This window comes from Camelina sativa, chromosome 9 (assembly GCF_000633955.1).
Source record: "Camelina sativa cultivar DH55 chromosome 9, Cs, whole genome shotgun sequence".
Taxonomy (NCBI): Eukaryota; Viridiplantae; Streptophyta; class Magnoliopsida; order Brassicales; family Brassicaceae; genus Camelina; species Camelina sativa.
In genome coordinates this window covers 2847128-2868533 of record NC_025693.1, presented here as the reverse complement: position 1 = coordinate 2868533, position 21406 = coordinate 2847128, and the positions used below count along the sequence as shown (strand labels likewise).

At 31.4% G+C, this 21406-nt stretch overlaps 4 protein-coding genes across 5 annotated transcripts; 1 reads left to right on the top strand and 3 right to left on the bottom strand.

Annotated features, from left to right (window-relative positions):
* Nucleotides 2479–6869, bottom strand: LOC104710310 (heat shock protein 90-5, chloroplastic). The gene is made up of 19 exons (XM_010426888.2): nucleotides 6421–6869; nucleotides 6209–6282; nucleotides 5973–6098; nucleotides 5789–5882; nucleotides 5613–5696; nucleotides 5381–5524; nucleotides 5174–5290; nucleotides 5055–5090; nucleotides 4869–4949; nucleotides 4689–4793; nucleotides 4458–4598; nucleotides 4265–4357; nucleotides 4094–4171; nucleotides 3758–4012; nucleotides 3553–3655; nucleotides 3301–3475; nucleotides 3118–3223; nucleotides 2936–3025; nucleotides 2479–2842 (listed from the first exon to the last, which is right to left on the bottom strand). The coding sequence occupies exons 1-19, from the start codon at nucleotides 6679–6681 to the stop codon at nucleotides 2654–2656; spliced, it is 2352 nt and encodes a 783-aa protein (XP_010425190.1). The 5' UTR covers nucleotides 6682–6869; the 3' UTR covers nucleotides 2479–2653.
* On the top strand, nucleotides 10341–11530 carry LOC104710309 (root meristem growth factor 3-like). Of its 2 annotated transcripts, none has more exons than XM_019230207.1 (3): nucleotides 10341–10499; nucleotides 10787–10830; nucleotides 11108–11530. In XM_019230207.1, the coding sequence occupies exons 1-3, from the start codon at nucleotides 10424–10426 to the stop codon at nucleotides 11315–11317; spliced, it is 330 nt and encodes a 109-aa protein (XP_019085752.1). In that variant the 5' UTR covers nucleotides 10341–10423; the 3' UTR covers nucleotides 11318–11530. The 2 variants fall into 2 exon arrangements, with proteins under 2 accessions (XP_019085752.1, XP_010425189.1); XM_010426887.2 differs by having other exon boundaries at nucleotides 10784–10830; nucleotides 11108–11529.
* Nucleotides 11799–13290, bottom strand: LOC104710308 (GDSL esterase/lipase At2g04020-like). The gene is given in 6 exon segments (XM_019230274.1): nucleotides 11799–12045; nucleotides 12178–12261; nucleotides 12431–12628; nucleotides 12630–12656; nucleotides 12748–12878; nucleotides 13011–13290. Coding segments are annotated over 6 exon segments (966 nt in total). The 3' UTR covers nucleotide 11799.
* On the bottom strand, nucleotides 14792–20212 carry LOC104710307 (GDSL esterase/lipase At2g03980-like). The gene is made up of 6 exons (XM_010426886.2): nucleotides 20116–20212; nucleotides 19924–19986; nucleotides 16328–16672; nucleotides 16002–16132; nucleotides 15669–15899; nucleotides 14792–15385 (listed from the first exon to the last, which is right to left on the bottom strand). Exons 3-6 carry the CDS (start codon nucleotides 16608–16610, stop codon nucleotides 14918–14920), a joined length of 1113 nt encoding a protein of 370 aa, XP_010425188.1. The 5' UTR covers nucleotides 16611–16672; nucleotides 19924–19986; nucleotides 20116–20212; the 3' UTR covers nucleotides 14792–14917.

Here is a 21406-nt window from a genome sequence, read left to right as displayed (position 1 = left end):
TTATTGTTTTGGTCAACATGTCCTTCCAAGTTTTAAATATTAGCAGAAAAAAATGAAAGTCATGCAAAGGTGACTAGTGGCAACACCACTTTTTGAAGTGAATCAGAACAAAATTATTCTAAGAAATTTTTTTCCTTTCACTTAGAAATCAAATTGAAAGTTACTTATCAAGCAATAGGATGGATAAGTCTCATGTTTCATTTATGGTAGATATTAATTTTTCAACCAAATATAGATATATGTTTCATTTATGGTAGATATTTATTTTTCCACCAAATATAGATATATATTTCTCAAGATTTATACTTATGAAATAATTTGAATATGGTGATGATTATTTAAGTTTTTTCGTAAAGAATACATGTTGACGGTGAAAATCCTTAACTTATAATACTCCCTCAATTTCATAAGTTTTTAATTACTATTACTATATTGGAAAAAAAATATTGGCAGTTTCATACAAATCCAAAACCAAAAAAAACCTTCTCTATTAAATTTATTTTATTTATTATCAAAAACATCACACAATAACATAGATTTTTCAGTTTTGTAAGTTCACTAACCATTTATCTAAGCAATGACATTGTGAATTTTTGCAAATAAATTTTCCAAAAACACAAGTAAGCTTATCCTCACAATCACTTGCTATCTTGCACGGTAATGGAGTCTCAGCTGGTAGTAGATTAAGATTTTTTCTGCTTGAAGGTGGTGAAATTGGCAAACATTTACAATGAGAATCTATACATTTTACCGATGCGATTAAACAATGAACATCTTGGCAATCATCTACGGTCGAGCAGCTATGATATTTGACTTGAGCTTCAGCTACAGGTATGGTCACTAAGATGATGCCTAATATTGAGACATCGATTTCATTAGTGATTGCAAACCAAATTTATTCAGTACATTTAGCATGTGAATCAAAGTTTCATGAAATAATATAGACTTACATGTAAGAATTAGCGAAACGAGCATGAGTGAAATCGTTTTAGATGCCATTTGATTTGGTGAGGGTAATTGATGGTTTAACAAGATAAGACTAATAAATATGAGTGAAAATATAAAAATTTTGAAAGGAAACATATATAAATTATTTAATTAAGGAATAAAAGGAATAAAATAAAATTTAGTTAGGAATGAACAGTAAGAATGGTAATGAATTTCTTTTCTAGATTATAATAAAATATGAGAATGGCATCTAAAACGATTTCATACTAATTTGGATATTATAGTTTACCTTTTTATAAAAATTATTCAAATAGAAATGTATAGTATTTAATTTAAATCAATATGCAATACTTATGTAATTATATCACTTAAAACTCCTAAATTTTATTTCATATAGAAATATATTTAAAAAATTAAATTTTTTATTAATTTCATTCATAATGAAATTATAGTATCTATTTTAATTTTATTTTAAAATAAAATTTTGTTTATAACCTTCTTAAGAAATTTATATAAATATAATAGATTATTATTTATACAACTTATTGTTCAGAAAATATTTAGATTTTGAAATTAATTTTATAGATATTTTCTTTATATTTTGTAAATATATTTGCTCTGATTGTTCCTCACTAAATTGATGAGTCATATTTTTTTCTTACAATCTTCCATATTAAAAAGTATGATATTGGAATTGTCTTTAGTCAAGTAGTTATAGCATCAGATCTGCAACTGATTCTATCAGAATTCGATTCCACTAAGTCGCGTTATCCTCCGTAGCAAGGATTGGATATAGATCGGGGTTGATCGATTCAGTAATGACAAAAACAAAAAAGGTATGATATGAGGTTTGGGTGGAAATAAACCATTGATGGTAACGTCGAAAGCAAACATTGGAGACTTTTAAAAATGTGAATTTATTTTTAAGATTGTAAAATTTTTGAGGATAAAAGCATTTCCAGATAGCAAAATTTTGGAACTTTTAAAACTCATTTTTCCTTATAAATAATTATGTATTTTATTCCAATTTACTATAGGTAAAAGATTCAGCACCATTCAAGTAAAACATATTTTCTAAAACATATTTTCTAAAACATATTTTCTAAAACATATTTCAAACCAGTCTTTAATTCAATTAATTCATCAAACCTACGAATGTTAAGAAAAGATAGAAATAGAGGGGGTAAAACTCCTTTTCAATTAATAATACAAAGAGAGAAATAAATTTTCTAAGAAAATCAATTTCTTATGCACCGTCGCCGGTCGGGGGTTAATCAGAACGTTTTGCTGATGTGCGATACGGACATCAACAGAGGAGATTGTTTACAACATAATTAACATTAGTATTAACGCTGCGTAATATCTAGAAGAGGAAAATAATGCTACTACCGACCATATCTAAAGATACATATGCTGATGATGACCTATTGTTGGATTTGTAAATATGTGACATTTGTAGTTTTACACAAAATTCAGAGTAAGACTAAGATGATACTTTGTTGAGAAACTTCTTTATGTGTAATTCGGTAATTCCTCCCAAATTATTTTAGCTATTAAAAAAAACAAACTACAAATACTGGATAGATCTTGTTCACGTTTGATTTAGTAATGGGCTTTCATAGGCCCATGATACTGCTAATGGAAAAATAAAGCGTTGTGTCAAAAATTTCACCGGCAGACAAGAGAAGGTAAATAATAAAGAGGATCAATCTTGCCAAGGATCACTCTCTGCCCTAACTTCAGATGGTTCAATTACTTCTGCTTCTCCACTTTTGTCGTCTCCTTCATTCACAGTCGAGCTTTCTTCTTCTTCTTCAACTCTACCCCATCTTCCTCCAACCGCCATTGCCATCATCTCATATATCTTGTTCCCTAGCTCAGCCGGGCTATCAGGCTGTTCAACAAACACATCAAAAGTGAGTCAAAAGATCCACTTCAGATTATACTTGGAAACACATCAAAGCTAAAGAGCTATTGGATTTCTTACAGTAAATCCACTTGAGATTATAGCAGTGTCATATAAGAGGTCAACCACTCTTGTTGCTTCAGCGCTCTCTGGTGCATTCTTACAAGCAGCCTACACCAAAAGATTTACAAATATTAATCGCATTTTTAGAGATCTCTGAGACGAGAGATTCCTTAAGGAATGAATATATAGCATGCACTTACATTCAAGTCTTTGATGATGGGATGATCTGGATTGATCTCTAGGATTCTCCTACCTCTCATGAACTCCAAGCTTGAAGTGTCTCCAAGAGCTTGTGCCTTCATTAATCTGTCACCATAAACAGCCACAATAAGTTTGATGATGTCAATTTTCGTTTTTAATATAGCCTTTGCTAAAGTACTAACCTTTCCATATTCGCTGACCATCCGAATTTGCCTGAGACAAGCACACAAGGAGAAGAGCTCAAACGATTTGAGACTTGGACTTTAGCAACTTTTTCACCGAGCTGCTGTTTAATCCAGTCACAGAGAAGATTAAACTCTTGTTTAGCTTCCCTCTCCTTTACTTCATCTTCATCTCCTGCGAGAATAGACAGAATTTTGTTACAAACAAATGTTCAAGAGAAATGCACGAGATTTGATGAAAACAATAATTACCGAGTTCCAAATCTTCTTTGCTGATATCAACAAATTTCTTTTCTTTGTAGGTTTGTAAATTCTGAATTGCAACCTCATCAATTGGTTCAACCAAGTACAAAACCTATCATTAAAAAAACCAGCGGTAAGAAAGCAAATCAAACCAGAATCATGCACCAAGACAATATCTTTGGAAGATGAAAACCTAAGCTTGAAGCATATATACCTCAATGTCTTTTTGGATTAGTTTCTCCAAGAAAGGGGCGGACTTGGCACTCTTAAGACTATCGGTTGCAAGGTAGTAGATGGCCTTCTGGTTCTCTCCCATGTTCTCGATATATTCATCCAAGCTTGTCAATTCCTCTTCATTTTTGGAACTGAAGAATCTAAGAAGCGGTGTAATACGCTTGTGGTTACCAGTGTCTTCGATACAACCCAATTTAAGGAATCTACCGAAGTTCTCCCAGAATTTCTTGTAATCCTGGAATCATTTGTACCACATTCATATCTCTGATCTTCGAAAGAGCTTAAGTGAACAAAATTGGATTAGAAAGATATGTACCTCTTTGTTTTCACTTTCTGAGATTTCTTGTATCATGTCAAATGTTTTCCTAATGAGCCTCTTTCTCATGATTCTTACCTGTGAATATTATCAAGAAAATAGTTTAGTTACGAGGTGAGATTCTTAATATAATCTAATCAACATTTGTATTACTAACTGTTGATTACTTACAATCCTGCTTTCTTGGAGAATTTCACGGGAAACGTTAAGAGGAAGATCATCTGAGTCCACCACACCCTTCACAAAGCTCAAATATCTCGGGAACTGCAAACAGATTACGAAAAATGGTCAGACAAAAATGAAACCAGGGGAAATCTGAAGAGAGTTCTAGAAAAGAAAGAACTAATATATACATAAGACTCACAAGTTCTCCATCAAAATCGTCAGAGATAAACACACGCTTCACGTAGAGACGAATGTTCTTTGTCTTAGGGTTTGTCACATCCTCGTTGTTAAGAGGACCCATCCCAGGAATGTACAAAATGCTCCTGAACTCAACCTCACCCTTTGAGAATCAAGAGAATATAATTAGTAAGCACCAGTCGTTGAATTCATAAATTGACATATATGTAAATAGTCTATTAAGGACAAGGACCTCAGTTGTGAAGTGTGTGTTAGCAAGTGGATCCAAGAACTCATTGAAAGCCTTTTTGTAGAACTCATTGTACTCTTCCTTTTCCACTTCCTTTGAATTGCGCATCTATTTAAAAGACACAAACTAATCAGCAAACATTTTAAACGAAAACAAAACACATGTTAAAGCTACCAGGCTTACCCATAGCGGTTTTGTCTCGTTGGCTAGTTCCCAATCCCAGTACTTCTCAGTTTTAGTTGTCTTCTTCTTCTTTGGCTCACCCTGGAAACAAACAAGTAACAAAATCAACTCAGCAAACAAAAGTCTAGGACAGTACCTGGTTATGGACAGCTTATACAGACAATCAAAAACATAATGATTTTTTACCTCTTCGCCTTCCTTCACTGGTTCTTCCTCTTCCACCTACACCAAGTTACAATTTTTCAATACACATTAGTAACGTGAAAACACTGTTACAGTTATGAAAACAAAACTACCATCCTCACCTCTATAGTCCTAGATTTTTCCTGCCATGTATAGATGGGAAACCCAACGAACTGAGAGTAATTCTTCACAAGGTTCTTGATTCTCGTAGACTCCGCAAATTCGTACTTGTCATCGTCCTGCAGCCAGGAATAAACAGTCAAATAAACTATAAGCGATCTCAATATCCAACACATCAATGGGAAGAATGATTGAATAGAGAATAGTACCCTCAGATACAAGGTGATCTGCGTTCCACGTCGTAGAATGTTTTCAGGGTCTGTTTCTTCTCTGATCACATATGAGCTACTATCAGCTACCGATTCCCAAACATATTGCTTGTCAGATTTGGGGCTTTTGGTGGACACAACAATCTGAAAGAAGAGACAACTATAAGCCCACTCCTCATAACAAATACACTAACCAGAAGACACTAACAAAACAAAAGTTTAAAGTCTTCACCCTTTCCGCAACTAAGAAAGCAGAGTAAAATCCAACACCAAACTGTCCTATCAAACCATTGTCAGCACCGAGGTCCTTGTTTTCCTGAATAAAGATAGAAATATTAGTATAACGAGTCAATAAAACTCTGAAATTGCTAGCAACAAATATTCAAAGAGATGGATATTATATATAACCTTAAGAGCCTTCAAGAATTTCGAAGTACCACTTTGAGCAATAGTTCCAAGGCAGTCTATAAGCTCTTCCTTTGTCATACCAATACCAGTATCACTGCATATTCGCATCAAACCTCCTCAGTTCAATATAATTGTTAATACTAAAACACAAAATGAAAATAAAAGATAAGAATTCACTCCATACGTTATGGTAATGGTGCCGTTATCAGGATCAGGCTTAATCCTAATCTCAAGCTCTCCACCATCTCCAAGCAAAGCAGGCTCTGTTACACTCATGAACCTCAACTTATCCAAAGCATCACTTGCATTACTGGGTACATACAAAACACATCCAAAATCAGATTCAATTCTAATTCAAAACACACACACAAATCAATTCAAAAAAACAAATCCATTAGTATATCACAAAATTGAACTCACCTTACAAGTTCCCTGAGAAACACCTCCTTGTGACTGTATAAGCTATGAACAATCAAATCCAACAATCTACTAACCTGCAAAATTGAGATTTCAACAATCAAATCTTAAATCTTTATATTCAATTCGGGAGAATTCGATTTGTACAATTAAACTGAGAGATGCCCACAAAATAAAGATTGAAACTTTATAGAAATGAACAGAGAGAAGCCAACCTCAGCTTGGTACTCAAACTTCTCACCGGAGCCTTCTTCAGTCGTCTCTTTCTCAGCCACGGCGGCGTCACACTTCACAGCGAATCGTTCACATCTCTTCTCGAGATTCCAGGAACAGGAAACGCCGGTTCTAAGAGCGCCGCCACGAGGAAGAAACGAGGTTCTGAGATGAGAGAGACGAGAAGAAGAAGAAGAGAGAGGAGTGATTGGAACTGAAGTCAAAGGATTCGTGTATAGACTTCTACTCAAAGCAGGAGCCATTAGATTCGAAACAGGGAAAAAGATTTGAGATTTCAGAATCCTCTCTCTATCTCTTAAAAGAGAGAATAAGAAAAAGAGTGAGTAGTTGAACAAAGAGTAACCTAAAAACCCTATTAAAAGGTTTAAGGAGAGTGGGCAGAGTAGTAGTAGAGGTTTCTAGAAGAAGGCGTCGTAGAGAGGAAGAGATGTTTTTGAGGTCTACGATAAGCCATTTCATCAAAACCGTAGGATTATCCGTTTGTTTCACACGCGCCTCTTTCAGGGTGGACGGAAAAATTAAAACAATACCAAACCAAACAACTCTAAACCGATTGGTTTTTGTTAAGAGTCAGTCAATGTAATGACGTCAATTGAAATCGGAATCAATTACAATTACAACTTTATATTTTAAAAAATTACGAAAATAAACCGTAATTACAGATAGCTTTAACTTTAATTAGTTTCAAATTTATGGTACATTAACAAAACCAAAACCAAAACCAAAGGCTTTTCAACTGGTTGTTTACAGAAATCACACCTAAAAAACATATATGTCTGAACTCACGCGCTCAGGGGTGCGAATTTATTTAATTACTCAAAAAATTCATACGTATAAGCTTATTGGGCCTATATGTTACGGCCCGTAATAATTTAACTAGAGATTTGAGGATGAAAGAGGCCTATACTGAGCGTGAACAATAATTGGGTTCAAGATACCATATATTAAACTCAGATGCATACACCAAGACAAAATAAAACTGTTTAGAATTTTGAAGTGATGTGAAGGTCTTTTGGTGGAAGGGGTCTCATGTGGACTAAATAAACTACTACAATGTTGAGTCTAACTAGTGGTGGGCATTCGGGTATCGGTTTGGGTTCGGTTCGGGTAATTTAGATTTTGGATAATTCGTGTTTATAATTTATAGAATCATATAGGTATTATGGAAATTTCGGTTTGGACTTTTTCGGGTTCAGATCGGTTTGAGTAGTTTTTTGGAATACCGAAATATATCTGATATGTTTTGGATTCGGTTCGGTATAAATATTTTTTACCCATTTAGAACCAAAATACCCATATATAACTAAAATACCCTATATATATTGAATAATTATATCAAATTTCATGAAATTATAACTAAAATTTTTTTACCAAAATAACTAAACAAAAGTTAGAAACTAAAGACAAGCAAACAAGCAAGAGAAAACATAATCCAAAAGTCTAATCCAAAACATAAACAAGTAGTAGAGTAGTAACATCCAAAATCAAATTCAAAAGTCTTATAAAAGCTAGAAGTAGGTATTGAAAAATCTGAAAGAAACAACAAGAATCAAAGACGAGATCGATTGCATATGGTAAAGCATTGTAGGCATCTTCAATGTGGTGAAGCATTGTAGGCGTCTTCACTGTTTCCCTGTTTCAAAAGCAGATCAGATTGTTACTAACAAGTAACAAGTAACAAGCAACAAAAGACCATGAAATTACCTTATATCTGATTATGAATCTAGCTTGAGTTAATTTCACCATCAAACTCTGGAAGACAAACTCTAGATTTATAGCAAATTAAGGGCCGAAAAACAAAATATTATTTCACGGCCGCAAGCACATGCTTCATCAGCCTGTGCTTGGGGCTGGCTCTAAACATAGGTTCGGATATACATGAGTACCAATTGGGTATCGGTTCGGATCGGATAATACCCGATACCCAAAAGTATTTACAATTAAGATCCAACTAATATATTTGTAAGAATCCATATCCGATCCGAACCAGAATTTTTCGGTTTGGTTCCAATACAGATATCTCGGATATTTTGTCCAGGCCTAAGTCTAATGAAGCTACACGATTGCCAATTATTGGAAAAATCCAAATCATAGGTTATATACACTCCATACCAATTAGCTAATTTAACTAAAACATATATAGTTACCGACTTCTCACCGTCCTCTACTTATTTTGCAATTCTTACCTTTTTCCTGACTATAATATGTGGTTCTGCATATAAAAGAAAGAAAAAAAAAACAAAAATTGCGATTTTCTTTTAAGAATGACAAAATTATGTAAATGGTGCTAATTTGTCTTATTTTTGTATCCAAATTTGGAATTTATGAATGGTCTATTGGTCAAAAGTATTATCAGAACAAGGTGTAAAAGTTTTGGAATTGTTTGAAAATAAAACCATGTAAGATATCTACAAATTTTATATTGGTAAATGAAAAACCACTTTATTTAGATAACTCTATGGGCTTTGTATTGTGTATAATATATAATATCTATATATAGTAAGTTTAGTAACACAAAAATATAAATATAGAAATGAGTATAAATCTTGAATGTTTTTAGTGGTTCATCGTAAACCGATATAGAGGTAGACAACAAGCACAAAGCACGCAAATTCATGAATTACAGTTTACGCCAATGTTGTTTTCTTGTTTCAAATCTTAATTCAACGGACCACAATTTTTACTCTCCGTTCTTCGATGTTTAATAGGGACTTTTCAAAGCAACTTCTTGTTTATCGAAGTTTTTCTATATTTTTTTTAATATGTCTTCTTATAATAAGAAAATAGGGAAGGTTCTTTTTAAATTATTGATTATCTGTATTTATAACCTTTATGTAAATTATATATTGGCCATGAAAGTTTTTCTTGGTGGTAATGGTAATTAAGTTCGTATAACAACATGAATAGCTTTGGTACGTACTTGTTAAGTTGTTATATATATCTACTTATAAACAAGTTTATTTCACTATTTTCTAAAAAAATATGTTGATGAATATTTAGAATTCAGTGTTACTAATTAGAATTCAATGTTTATTAGAAGTAACATTAAAATTAATTCTGATAGTGTATGTAACACGGCCATCTTTCTAAAGATGGAACTCTTACAAACTAGATGTAATAGTTTCTGGTAAAAAATATGAGAGATGAATATATGTTTTTATTGTTTTGTATACATGCATGTATAAGTTCATAGTGTCAGAGAAAAAGGGAATTTATTTCAGTTTATTATTCTTCTATGTTGTCCGTACAATAATTACCATTTATTTCAGTTTTCTTTCGGATAAAGAAATGATGAGATACTACTATGAACTATCAAGCATGAATAGAAGTTAAGGCATTGAGATTGAGAAATTGCTTTTCACTAAATAGAAAAGCATGTGCAGACTCGAGCATTCATGCAGACTCGTCCCTTTGTTTGTCTAAATTTGCGAGAGTATATTTATATTTGACGTGGGGAAAGAATATATTTTTTGACATAGGTTTTGAGTCCTATTGACCTCCTAGGTCCTAACATTTACAAATATTACTATACAGTCTATATTATAAGATTTATTTGATCAAAATAGAAATTAAACGGTAGAAAAAAAACTCTAAAAACTTTTGAAAATTAATATTCTTTGACTTTATTACCGATACAAGTTTATTTAAAAACTATGTACTAAGATATATGTACGTACGTGTAATGTGTGTGTGTCAATATATAAAAATTCAAGTGGTTTGAATATGGACGTTATGGCAGACATCGTAAATATGTACAAGTACAATTTTTATCGTAGGAATCTATACTTTACACGTTAATTGAGACACATGGTTATGGACACGAACTTAAAACACATGGTCAACAATCTCCTATATATAGAGACTCATCTCTTTCTTTTTATAATTCGACCTCCTGCTTAAATTAAATTAAAAGGATATATTATCAGAAAACTAAAGGAAGATACCTAGTTTTGAAGGGAGGTGAAGAGCGAATAGAAAAGACTCATGACTACTTTGTCAAAGATTCTATGTGTGTTGATCATTCTTCTTTTATGTTTCTCCTTTCGATATTCACTTCATGGTTAGTGTCTCTCTCTCTCTCTCTCTCCTCACACTATCTTCTCGAATTTGCATAATAGAACAAAAATCGTAAAGCCTATATATATAGCCTTTTACTTTCGTTACTCAAACCAATAAAGCATCACAAAAAAAGGAAAACAAATTTCGTTAAGATTTATTTTACTTTTACTTTGCATGCATAATTATATACACATGCATGCATGAAAATTGTAGTCTTGCTAGCTAGAATCACTTAGTCAAATTCAAATAGTAACCTAATTTGTTCTTTGTTTTCTTCATCATTAGAAGATGGGAATCAACAATCAAGCGGTGACTTCGTTTCAACTGCTAAGGTATATAATAGTAGTTTCATATCGAATGTTTTTCTTATCAATCATGCAATTTTATTTTTCCATTGAAAATTAATATATTATTTTTATTACGCCGTTAATTTTGTTTTCTTTCTATGATCATATCTTCCATTCCATAACGCATCTTAAAAAAAAACTTTCATTCGATAAATTTTACACTTTTACTATTTCTCGCATTATCAAAGTAAGTTTCTATGTTGTTTTCTTCCTATAAACAAACAAGTTATTCCCTAAACCCGTTGGATAACTATTAAAGCAGGCGACAGAATATGGTGATGTAATGAAGAAGATTATAGGAGGAAGAAAACTGATGATGATGACAAATGGAGAAGAAGAGGAAGAAACAACACTGAAGAGAGGAGCTGGAGAGACAGAGAGAAACTCGAGCAAAAGTGTTGAAGAGGATGGTCTCGTTGCTTACACTGCTGATTATTGGAGAGCTAAGCATCATCCTCCCAAGAACAACTAATTCTAGAATAATAATAATAAACATGCCGGCTTCTACATATAAAAATATCTTTCTAGATATATAACCTTATAGTTTAAAGTCAATATGTTTGTTTTATGGTGTGTTTAATTTGCTTTTGTATTTTTTTGTCCTTACGTACGTTGTAACGGCTTACTTAATGGTTTACATGTAAACCAAAATTTTGAACCTTTTAAGCTTTCGTATGTATATGAATTATGACTTTTTTTTGTTCTTATCGAAACGAATTAAATAAATATATAGAACGTAACCTTGATCGATTTCCAAACCGGGTTAAAATCGGAGGGTCCGGATTCTTTAGAACATTGATAGGATCACCTCGATCCTAGAAATCAATTAAAAAGTAATTACGTTGAGTTGAATATTGAGAAACACGTCAAGACTTGGTAACAAAATGTTTCAAGAATTGATGATAAAAGAAATAAACAACAACCAACATTGGTGATGTTCTAAAGATTGCTCAATCACACCACATGGCAAATAGTTCTCTCGTCGAAACACGCAATGGAGTACATGAGATTCGCCAACTGAGTCGGATGACGCGGATCAAAGAAAATATGAGTAGTGTCTGGTGCCTTACACGAAACCGAACTGCGCTTGCAACTTGAGGTTAAACTTCCATCGTAATCTAAAGGACAACACGGGCCTGTCGTGTTCAATAGATTCGAACTAACTTGGTTTTTTGACGGTCCTCTTAACCCCAACATGAACTTGAAGTAATCGGAGTACAAAAAAGAAGTGTTGTTTAATTTTTTCTTCATAACAAGCAGGCTATTTCTAAGCTTCTCGTTGTAAATGTTGATCGCAAGGTTTACACGTTCGTTGCAGCTTCCACGTGGCACGGTCTTTGCTATCATATTCGGGTAACATCCTAATGGTTTAATGTTGTTGACGAAGAACTTTCTTGCTCCTAATTCATGCAATTTCTGCAACAATAACTAAAATATTTAGTAGAATTAATGTATTAACTTTTTCTCGGTTGGAATATTGGTTTATATGTATGGTTCGGATCCGTTTATTTCGCTTGAACTGAATTAGATTAAATTATTATTAACCAAATAATGTAATGCTCAAGGAATGTGAACACCCTTTTACCTCTATTTGTTCCAAGAACTTATGTAGAAGCTTGTCCGCGAAATCATTTGCATCGGTTAACCTAGTATAGAAGTTTGCATAGTCGTTAACCCCAATCACGATCAAGAACAAAGATTGCTCCAAGTGTTCTCTCAGCGCAAATGGCGCTTTAAAATTCGTCTTCAGATTATTTTCGATGGTCTCGTCGAACATATCAACTTTGGGTTCTCAACGAGAGACATCTTCCCTGTTCATGTAATGAATCAAAATAAAATCCATTAGTTATAATTTTTGAAACCGAAACTGCGAATATCTTTTTGTAGAATATTAAAACTTACCGCAATCTTTCCTGTGAAATGAAGAATCCCACAGCCAGCAGAAGCATAATTAAAACCAGTTGAGATAATGTCTTTCCGGCTGTCAGATAATCCCAAAATAGCAGGAACCAAAGGAAGCTTATAATAAATAGCTGTATACAAAAAATAAAAAATAAATAAATAACAAAAAAAATTATAAAACTTTAGATAGTTCAAATTTTATAAAATATAATCCTCCTAAAAGAAAGAATTAGAGATACAAAACATTTTGTTCTTAATTATACCAATGTAGTCAGCAATTGTTTTGCCATTGCTAAAACGTCCGGTAGCTATGCCTCCTTCAAAGTCAGAACCGTAAGGTGGATAATTCGCTTTGATCAACGTCGGAAGATGGTTATTGTTTCCTGGATCGACCAATGAATCTCCAATAACATAAATAGCCGGAAAGTTCCCGCCAAAAAGCACGTCTTCTTTTGATTGCTTCCGTGAGTAAATGGTGGAGACATTGAGAAAAGAGAGGAGGAGCAAAAGAATATATGACTTTTGAGAAGAAGGCAAACCCATTTCTTTATTTTTTTTCTCCCAAGTTTAAAAGAAACAAACCCTGCGAAATGAAAATCACGACGATGAAAAGTTAGTTGTGAAGGATTTATAAAGCATCAAACAAACTAAATAACAGAAATACATCATGCAAAAATTAACTACTCCCTCCAGTTTAAATTAGTTGTCAGATTAAGAAAACAACTAACTAAATTTTATATTTGACCATTCTTTAATATATTTTTTAATTTTTTATTGGTTAAGACAGTAAAACAGTTGGAATAAAATTTGTATTTTTACCAAACATATGCATTGAAAATTACAAAGGACAACAAATTTTTTAACATACATACTTCTAGTAGTATTTTCTCTGTATCATAATAGATAATTTTCTAGAAAAAAAATTTGTATCACAAAGATTGATTTTCTGTAATTTTTTATTAATTAATGCTAAGAAATTGTAGTTTTCAAGAATCATTGATTGAGCATTTAAATTTTAATGAATTACTATTGGTTGATAGTTATAACAATATATTTTTATAAATAAAAATACATTTGTACCTAAACATTCAATGTTTTTCTTAATTTGTGTGAAACTCCTAAAAAATCATCTATTTTGATACAAAGAGAGTATCATTTAAGGTTTTAGTCCGCCGAAAAGAATCTTATAGAAATTTATGTTTCAAAATATTCTGTAACGTTACCTTATCGCACGATCGATACAGTCTACTAAGAGAAAGCACTTGTGTTTGAATTTGGCGCTACGTGAGGAAATGATAGCTAGATAAACAACAAAGATGAATATATTATGAGAGTATCAAACAGAAATCTAATGAAAGAACACTAAAAACAAAGAAAAATAATAGAAAATGAAAGCAATAAAGACTAAGGAGTTACCAGTGGAATAGAAGTGAAAGCAAAAGTAAAAACCCAAAATCTTTAAATAAAAGAAAGATGGAGAAGATAAAAGCTATTTATAGCATTAACAAAAAAGTAGAATTAGTGACCGAGTTCAATACCACATACCTTGGATCTTGATAGAACCCGGAGCCGAATAGTTAGTGTGTCTGAATATTTCAACAACTCTTGTTTTGGATACCAAACAAGAGAGTGATTGAGTTACAAATACCTACATACCATTGGACACATGGTCTTTCATATAGTATAGAACTAGCTAGGAGCCAAATTTACAATCCGCGTATATAAACGAGGATATAGCACTATACTACCAAGGTTTAAGATTTTTTTCTAACTTTTGGTTCGCCTAATATATTTATGGTCAGGTTTTCTAATTTCGTCCCGTTAGAGCCTTATAGGGCCACCATGAAGATAGCGCCATGACGATGTTCGGGTAGAGACATGGAACAAACTAGTCAAATGCATTTTTTATCATGGTTTCCAGTTATTTAGCTTTGAATTTACACTTGTGAGGGTTTTTTTCTGATACAAAGGAAGAGTATGGAATAAGAAAATACAACAGAACAAGCAAAAAAGAAATGGAACGATTAATCCCTGAGTAGGCCAAAGTGGAAAATGTAAAAGTTTATATCGGAAATTTTTTATAGAAAGATCTGGTGATGAAGGAAAGAAACAACAACTAAATTGATGTCTTTGAAAAAAAAGAGATTGTTGCTCACAAAAGTAAAATGACTTAATTATTCACAACATGGCAGATACTTCTCTCGTTGAAACACGCAATCGAGTACTTGTAATTCGCCAATTGAGTGGGATGATACGGGTCAAAGAAAATATGAGTGTCTGGTTCCTTACACGCGATCGAACTGGGTGAGCAAGTTGTGGTTGGAGCTCCATCATAAACTTCAGGACAACATGGGGCTGTCGAGTTCAATGGACTCGAACCAGCTTGATTGCTTGAAGTTCCTCCTCTTAGTCCCAACATGAAGTTGTAGTAATCGGAGTATAAAAAGGCCGTGTCGGTGAATTTCTGCTTCATCTGAGACAGGCTGTTTCTGAGCTTAGTGTTGAAAAGGCCAATGGCAAGGTTTAATGGTTCCTTGCAGCTTCCACGTGGCTCGGACGTAACTATCATATTTGGGTAACATCCTAATGGTTTAACGTTGTTGATGAAGAACTTTTTTGCTCCTAGCGTGTGCAATCTCTGCAAAAAAAAAAAAAAAAAAAAAAAAAAAAAAAAAAACCCAAAATCTTATGTAAAATGTCATGATTAACATTACAATATACTGAGACTATAATCGATAAAATTAGAAGCATTCAATCATATTTTTTCCTTAGGTTTTTCCCATTATGATTGTTAGCGTAGCTTATATATTTACTTTTATACAAATAATTCTTTTAGCATTTAACAAGCATTCGATTAAACGTTATTACCAACATAAAAAATATTGTGGTGAGCAAAGAAAAAAAAATGATAACTCTTTTACCTCTATTTGTATCAAGTAATCTTGAAGAAGCTTGTCGGCATACTCAGTCGCATTAAAATTGGGGTTCACTCTAAAAATGAATGCATAATCGTTAGCCCCAATCGCGATCATAAACAACGATTGAGCCAAGTGTTCACTGAGCTCTGATGGGTTCTTGAACTTCGTCTTCAGGTTCTTCTCGATAGTCTCCTGAAATAGATCGACTTGGACACTTAACGGGAGACATTTTCCCTGTTCATACAAAAGAAACAAATAAAACCCATTAGGTATTTTTCGAAACGGAAATGGCAAATTCTTTGTTTTTTTTGTGTAGAATATTACTTATAGACTTACCGCTATCTTTCCTGTGTTTAAAAGAATCCCACAGCTAGCAGAAGCATAGTTAATACCAGTTGAGATATTATTCTTTTGTTCTTCAGATAATCCCATATAAGCAGGAACCAGAGGAAGCCCGTAATACATAGCTGAATCAAATAAAAACATAACAAGACAACAGTGAGAACTTTCAATAACTTAATTTAAATTTAGTTATATTTAAACATTCATAAGAAAAGTATATAAACAAACTCTATTCCAATATCATCATGTTCTCATATATTTAATATCACACGACATACAGCATAAATTAAAGTTAGAAATATAATTATATTTGGTCTTACCAATGTAATCAGCAATTGTTTTGCCATTGCTAAAACGTCCGGTGGCTTTGCCACCTTCAAAATCAGAGCCATAAGGTGGATAATTCGATTTGACACTCGTCTCAAGATTGTTATTGTTTCCTGCATCTACCAATGAATCTCCAATAACATACAAAGCCGGGAAGTTCCCTCCAAAAAGCACTGCTTCCTGTTTCAATGGTTCCGTTGAGCAAATGGTGGAAATGTTGACAAGACAGAGGAGAATCAAGAGAAAGCATGAGTTTGGAAACGAAGGGAACCCCATTCTCTTTTTTTCTCTATGTTTTTCCGGTTTAGAGAAAAAAAAAGAGAAATGAAGAAGCTACCCTGCGAATTGAAAAATCACGGTGATGGAAAAGTCAATTATAATCGATTTGGAAAGCATCACACAGCTTTCACACATACTAAAATACTAATAATACCCCATGCAGAAAAACTAATTATTGTAACCTAACCTATAAAAAAAATTTGACAACGGTTTTTGTATAAAGAAAGTGTTTATGAGTTTATTCTAGTAGTTTGTTACCCAACATTGCGTTGTAAAACTCTACTACTAAAATCCTAAAATCTAAATATTCGGTGTTGGAGAGATACGTAATAAAAATAGTTAACTCTATTGTCCATAAATAACAACTTGGATAATATGACCATTGGTGAATTTTCTATTTAAAAAAGAACACATATTCGTTTTTTCAAATGGCATTTTTTAAACTATAATATATTAATATATAACTAGACTTTAACCCGCGGTACACCGCGTGCATATAAGTTTTATTATTTTTTATATTTTATATTGTATTAGTTTGTTAAATATTTAATATTTTGTAAGTAAAGGAATAGCTAAATTTTCCGGCTGTTTGTACGGCTAAATGTTTATATTAATTTTTAAACCCGCAATATACTTCATAACCATTTGTTTGTTATATTTAGTTTGTTCTGTTTATTGTTTGAGATTCTATTTTGATTTTTAATTATTATAACAAAAAAAATAAGGGATCTAAATACATAGAAGTCATTTATACATTATGATTAAGTCACACTGTTCCTAATTATTTAATTATTTTATACAATTTAAGTTAAATCAACTTGATTTTATATGTCAAATATTCTAATAAAATAATAAAATAATACTTACCGTGTTAGCACAAATTTAATGATATTTTATTAATTCCAACATGTCCTCTTTATAACTCATCTATTATATAACCATATTATATAGCAACATAGCATTTTAAATTTTTTTAAGTTTACATATTTGTAATATTTAAAAAATTTATTAAGTATATATATATATATATTAATTATAATATTTAAATAAAAGTGAATTGAAGTTCTTCTTAATTTAAGAATCAAAGCTCACAGGTATTGGAAAACAAAATGAGAATCAAATTGTTGTTTTCTTTATTTGTAAATGATTCAAAGATAGAATATCTTCAAAACACAATAGAAGATGTAGTTACATATATCATAATTTATGTTTCCATATTGATTTTGCTGTAATTTTTTTAGTTGGAATGAAATATAAAATATTTAGGAAACAAAATCTGAAGTAATGTTATTTTTGGAAATTTGGTAGGGATTAACTTTGTAAATAAGTACAAATAAAAAGGTAGAACCTAAAATGTACTTCAAAAATGTATATATAGATTTTAACCCGCGTATACCGCATGCATATAGTTTTTTTATTATTTTTTACATTTTATATTGTATTAGTTTGTTAAATATTGAATGTTTTGTAAATAAAGGAATAGCTAAATTTTCCGGCTGTTTGTACAGCTAAATGTTTATATTAATTTTTTAACCCGCAATATACTTCATAACCATTTGTTTGTTATATTTAGTTTGTTTTGTTTAGAGTTTGAGATTCTATTTTGATTTTTAATTATTATAACAAAAAAATAAGGGATCTAAATACATAGAAGTCATTTATACACTATGATTAAGTCACACTGTTCCTAATTATTTAATTATTTTAAACAATTTAAATCAACTTGATTTTATATGTCAAATATTCTAATATTATTAGTGTTGAAAAATAATACAATAAAGATTTAACCCGTGTTAGCACAAATTTAATGATATTTTATTAATTTCAACATGCTCTCTTTATAGCTCATCTATTATATAACCATATTATATAGCAATATAGCATTTTAAATTTTTTTAAGTTTACATATTTGTAATATTTTAAAAATTTATTAAGTATATATATATATATTAATTATAATATTTAAATAAATGTGAATTGAAGTTCTTCTTACTTTAAGAATCAAAGCTCATATGTATTGGAAAACAAAATGAGAATCAAATTGTTGTTTTCTTTATTTGTAAATGATTCAAAGATAGAATATTTTCAAAACACAATAGAAGATGTAGTTACATATATCATAATTTATGTTTCCATATTAATTTTGCTGTAATTTTTTTAGTTGGAATAAAATATAAAATATTTAGGAAATAAAATCTGAAGTAATGTTATTTTTGGAAATTTGGTAGGGATTAACTTTGTAAATAAATACAAATAAAAGGGTAGAATCCAAAATGTACTTCAATAATGTATATATAGATGAATATCTTTAAATTACTTCACCAAGACAAGCAAGTATAGATTGTGAAAATAGTCGTGAAAGTAATCTTATACCTTGAAAGTGGAAAATATATCCCCTGAAAGGTTTCTTTGCATTTACTAGAAAACACAGATAGAAGAAATTTAGGATACGATTTTTACGTTATCTAAACAAACAAATAAGAAATGGACTGTTGTATAGTTTTATCAGTTTGCGTGCTTAGCTATACATTCTTTTTTATATAAGGTAGTTATTCAATGCTTCTTATCTACTACTCCCTCCGATTTCATATAAGTGTCGTTCTGGACTTTTTTTAGTAGATTAAGAAAACAAATAATTTGACTGTTTTAACATCTGGAAACAAATAAAGAGATATATACGTTTAGTAATCTGTGTTAGTTTAATTAAGGGTATATTAGTAATTTTGGTTGTGTTATTCCATTTTCCAAAACCAACGATACTTAATAAAAAAAAAAGTCCCAGAACGACACTTATATGGGATCGGAGGGAGTATTTGAGATATGAATGTTCATAGGGGCTATAATAAAATGGTCTAATGGTCCTTTAATACTCTCTCTCTTTCATATTAAGTGTTATTTTAGGATTTTTCACACAGATTAAGAAAAATCATTAAATTATCTATTTTACCCCTTATTAATATATTATTTTTTTTTCTATTGGACAATACATTAACATGATACTTATTTTGTAATAAAATTTTCAGTCTAAATTGACACTTAACATGAAATAGAGGGAGTATTAATTCTTTGTCGCTGTCTAATGATGTAAAATTTAAATGCAACAAGAAAAGTCAATTTGAGATATAGTTATGTTATGTAGTTTCATGGGTGATACATTAAATGTGATTTACTTTTCATCAACTAGACAAACTTTTGACTTCCCACTTACTTCCCTCTATATTGATTAAGCTTTTCATAATCGATTAATATAATCCTAATTAAATCTTAGGGAGATTTATGAATTGTAAGCAATATAATCAGTAATGTTTACCTTATCGCAAGAACCCGTAGAAATAAGAGAGTCCAAGACAAAGCACTTGTGTTGGATTAGGAGCTGCGTGAGGAAATGAGAGCAGTAGATGAACAACAATGATGAATCATGAAAGTATTTAGTAAAAGAAATGTGATGTAAGAACTAAGAAGAACACTAAGAACATGGAAACAAGAAAGTATAAGGAAGTACCGATGGAACAAAAAAAAAAATGAAGAAGCTAGCCAAAACCTTTGATGGAGATGCATAAAAAGAAAGAAAAGAAGATGGAGCTATTTATAGCATTAAATGATTTAAGAGTAATAAATGAGTTTGAGAGGACAATGGTATAAAAAAAACATAATTGAATAAATCAAGCAACTCTTGTTTGGATATATAAAAAAAAAATTGAACCTCTTGACCAAAAAATCAAAATGTTGAAAGACGTTTTTTTTTTTGTAAAAAAATGTTTAAAGACTTACATATCAAATTTGGAATTTATTTAATACTTTTTGTAGTGTTTTTATGCATAATTTATTAAAATTTTCCATTAATTTTTTTTAAAAGAATCGTCCGTCGTGATTTTGTGTCACAAAAAGAATTACCTATCATAAATGTAATGCATGTGAAATTGTCGGTAGATTTGTGTTGCTGTAGAGAAAACTGCCGTCGTGTAAATCGCCCGTGAAACTATTCACTGTAGTTCCATATAATGCATGCAACTACATTAGATCGACTGGTCAATGGTCATCATCTCAAGTACTCGATGAATGTATCAAGATATTCTTAAAACATTTTTATTTAATTTTTAATTGTTTGGATGCCAAAGTGCTAATCCGATTTTACATCTCTATACAATTTTTATATATAGACAGAGAAGCTCTGTATTATATAACACAAGACCGAACTTTTTCTTTCGCCGTTTATAGCTTTAATGCATACTCGGCCCAATCGATTCACGTTTATTCGTGTAAGGTCTTATATTGACCCTTAAAAAAGAAAAGTCTTAGGCAACTTCTTCCAAACCACTGCAAAGACCCGGTCAACCCGATAAACCCATGAGATTTGACATGGTCACAATTATCTCCACTTAAGCCTTGTCAAACCATGCATGCAAACTCCATAAACCTAGTCCAAAAAGTTTCTCTCTTTGATTGTTGTCAAGTGTCTTCACATAATCCACCTTCCATCCATAACTCATGTAAACAATAATCTCATACATCGTTTATAGTGCTATCTTCTGCAATACTCTTAACCTTTTTGCATATTGTTTAGTTTCTCTTTTGTTTAGCTATAATCACATAACCGATGGCTTGACTTGGTTGTACGATTTAGTTGTGTCTATTTTGGATATCGAAACGGGATGTATTCGGGAACAAATAACATTTTTTAACTTCAGGTCTTACTACGGTTTCTCTTTATTGATTACGCCTTGTTTCCCAGTTATCCTATATAATTTTAACTAAAAACTTATCAGAAAATAAGCAGAAAAAGCAAAAAAGAA

Excerpts from the sequence above, each read along its gene's own strand:
- LOC104710309 (XM_010426887.2), top strand. The coding sequence starts at position 10,424 with ATGACTACTTTGTCAAAGATTCTATGTGTGTTGATCATTCTTCTTTTA. Across the intron at positions 10,500-10,783 it reads CTTTCGATATTCACTTCATG|AAGATGGGAATCAACAATCA; the intron begins GTTAGTGTCTCT and ends CTTCATCATTAG. Across the intron at positions 10,831-11,107 it reads ACTTCGTTTCAACTGCTAAG|GCGACAGAATATGGTGATGT; the intron begins GTATATAATAGT and ends CTATTAAAGCAG.
- LOC104710310 (XM_010426888.2), bottom strand. The coding sequence starts at position 6,681 with ATGGCTCCTGCTTTGAGTAGAAGTCTATACACGAATCCTTTGACTTCA. Across the intron at positions 6,099-6,208 it reads TTTCTCAGGGAACTTGTAAG|TAATGCAAGTGATGCTTTGG; the intron begins GTGAGTTCAATT and ends GTATGTACCCAG. Across the intron at positions 5,291-5,380 it reads AGATCACCTTGTATCTGAGG|GACGATGACAAGTACGAATT; the intron begins GTACTATTCTCT and ends TCCTGGCTGCAG.
- LOC104710307 (XM_010426886.2), bottom strand. The coding sequence starts at position 16,610 with ATGGGGTTCCCTTCGTTTCCAAACTCATGCTTTCTCTTGATTCTCCTC. Across the intron at positions 15,900-16,001 it reads TAAACACAGGAAAGATAGCG|GGAAAATGTCTCCCGTTAAG; the intron begins GTAAGTCTATAA and ends TTGTATGAACAG. Across the intron at positions 15,386-15,668 it reads ATTACTTGATACAAATAGAG|AGATTGCACACGCTAGGAGC; the intron begins GTAAAAGAGTTA and ends TTTTTTTTGCAG.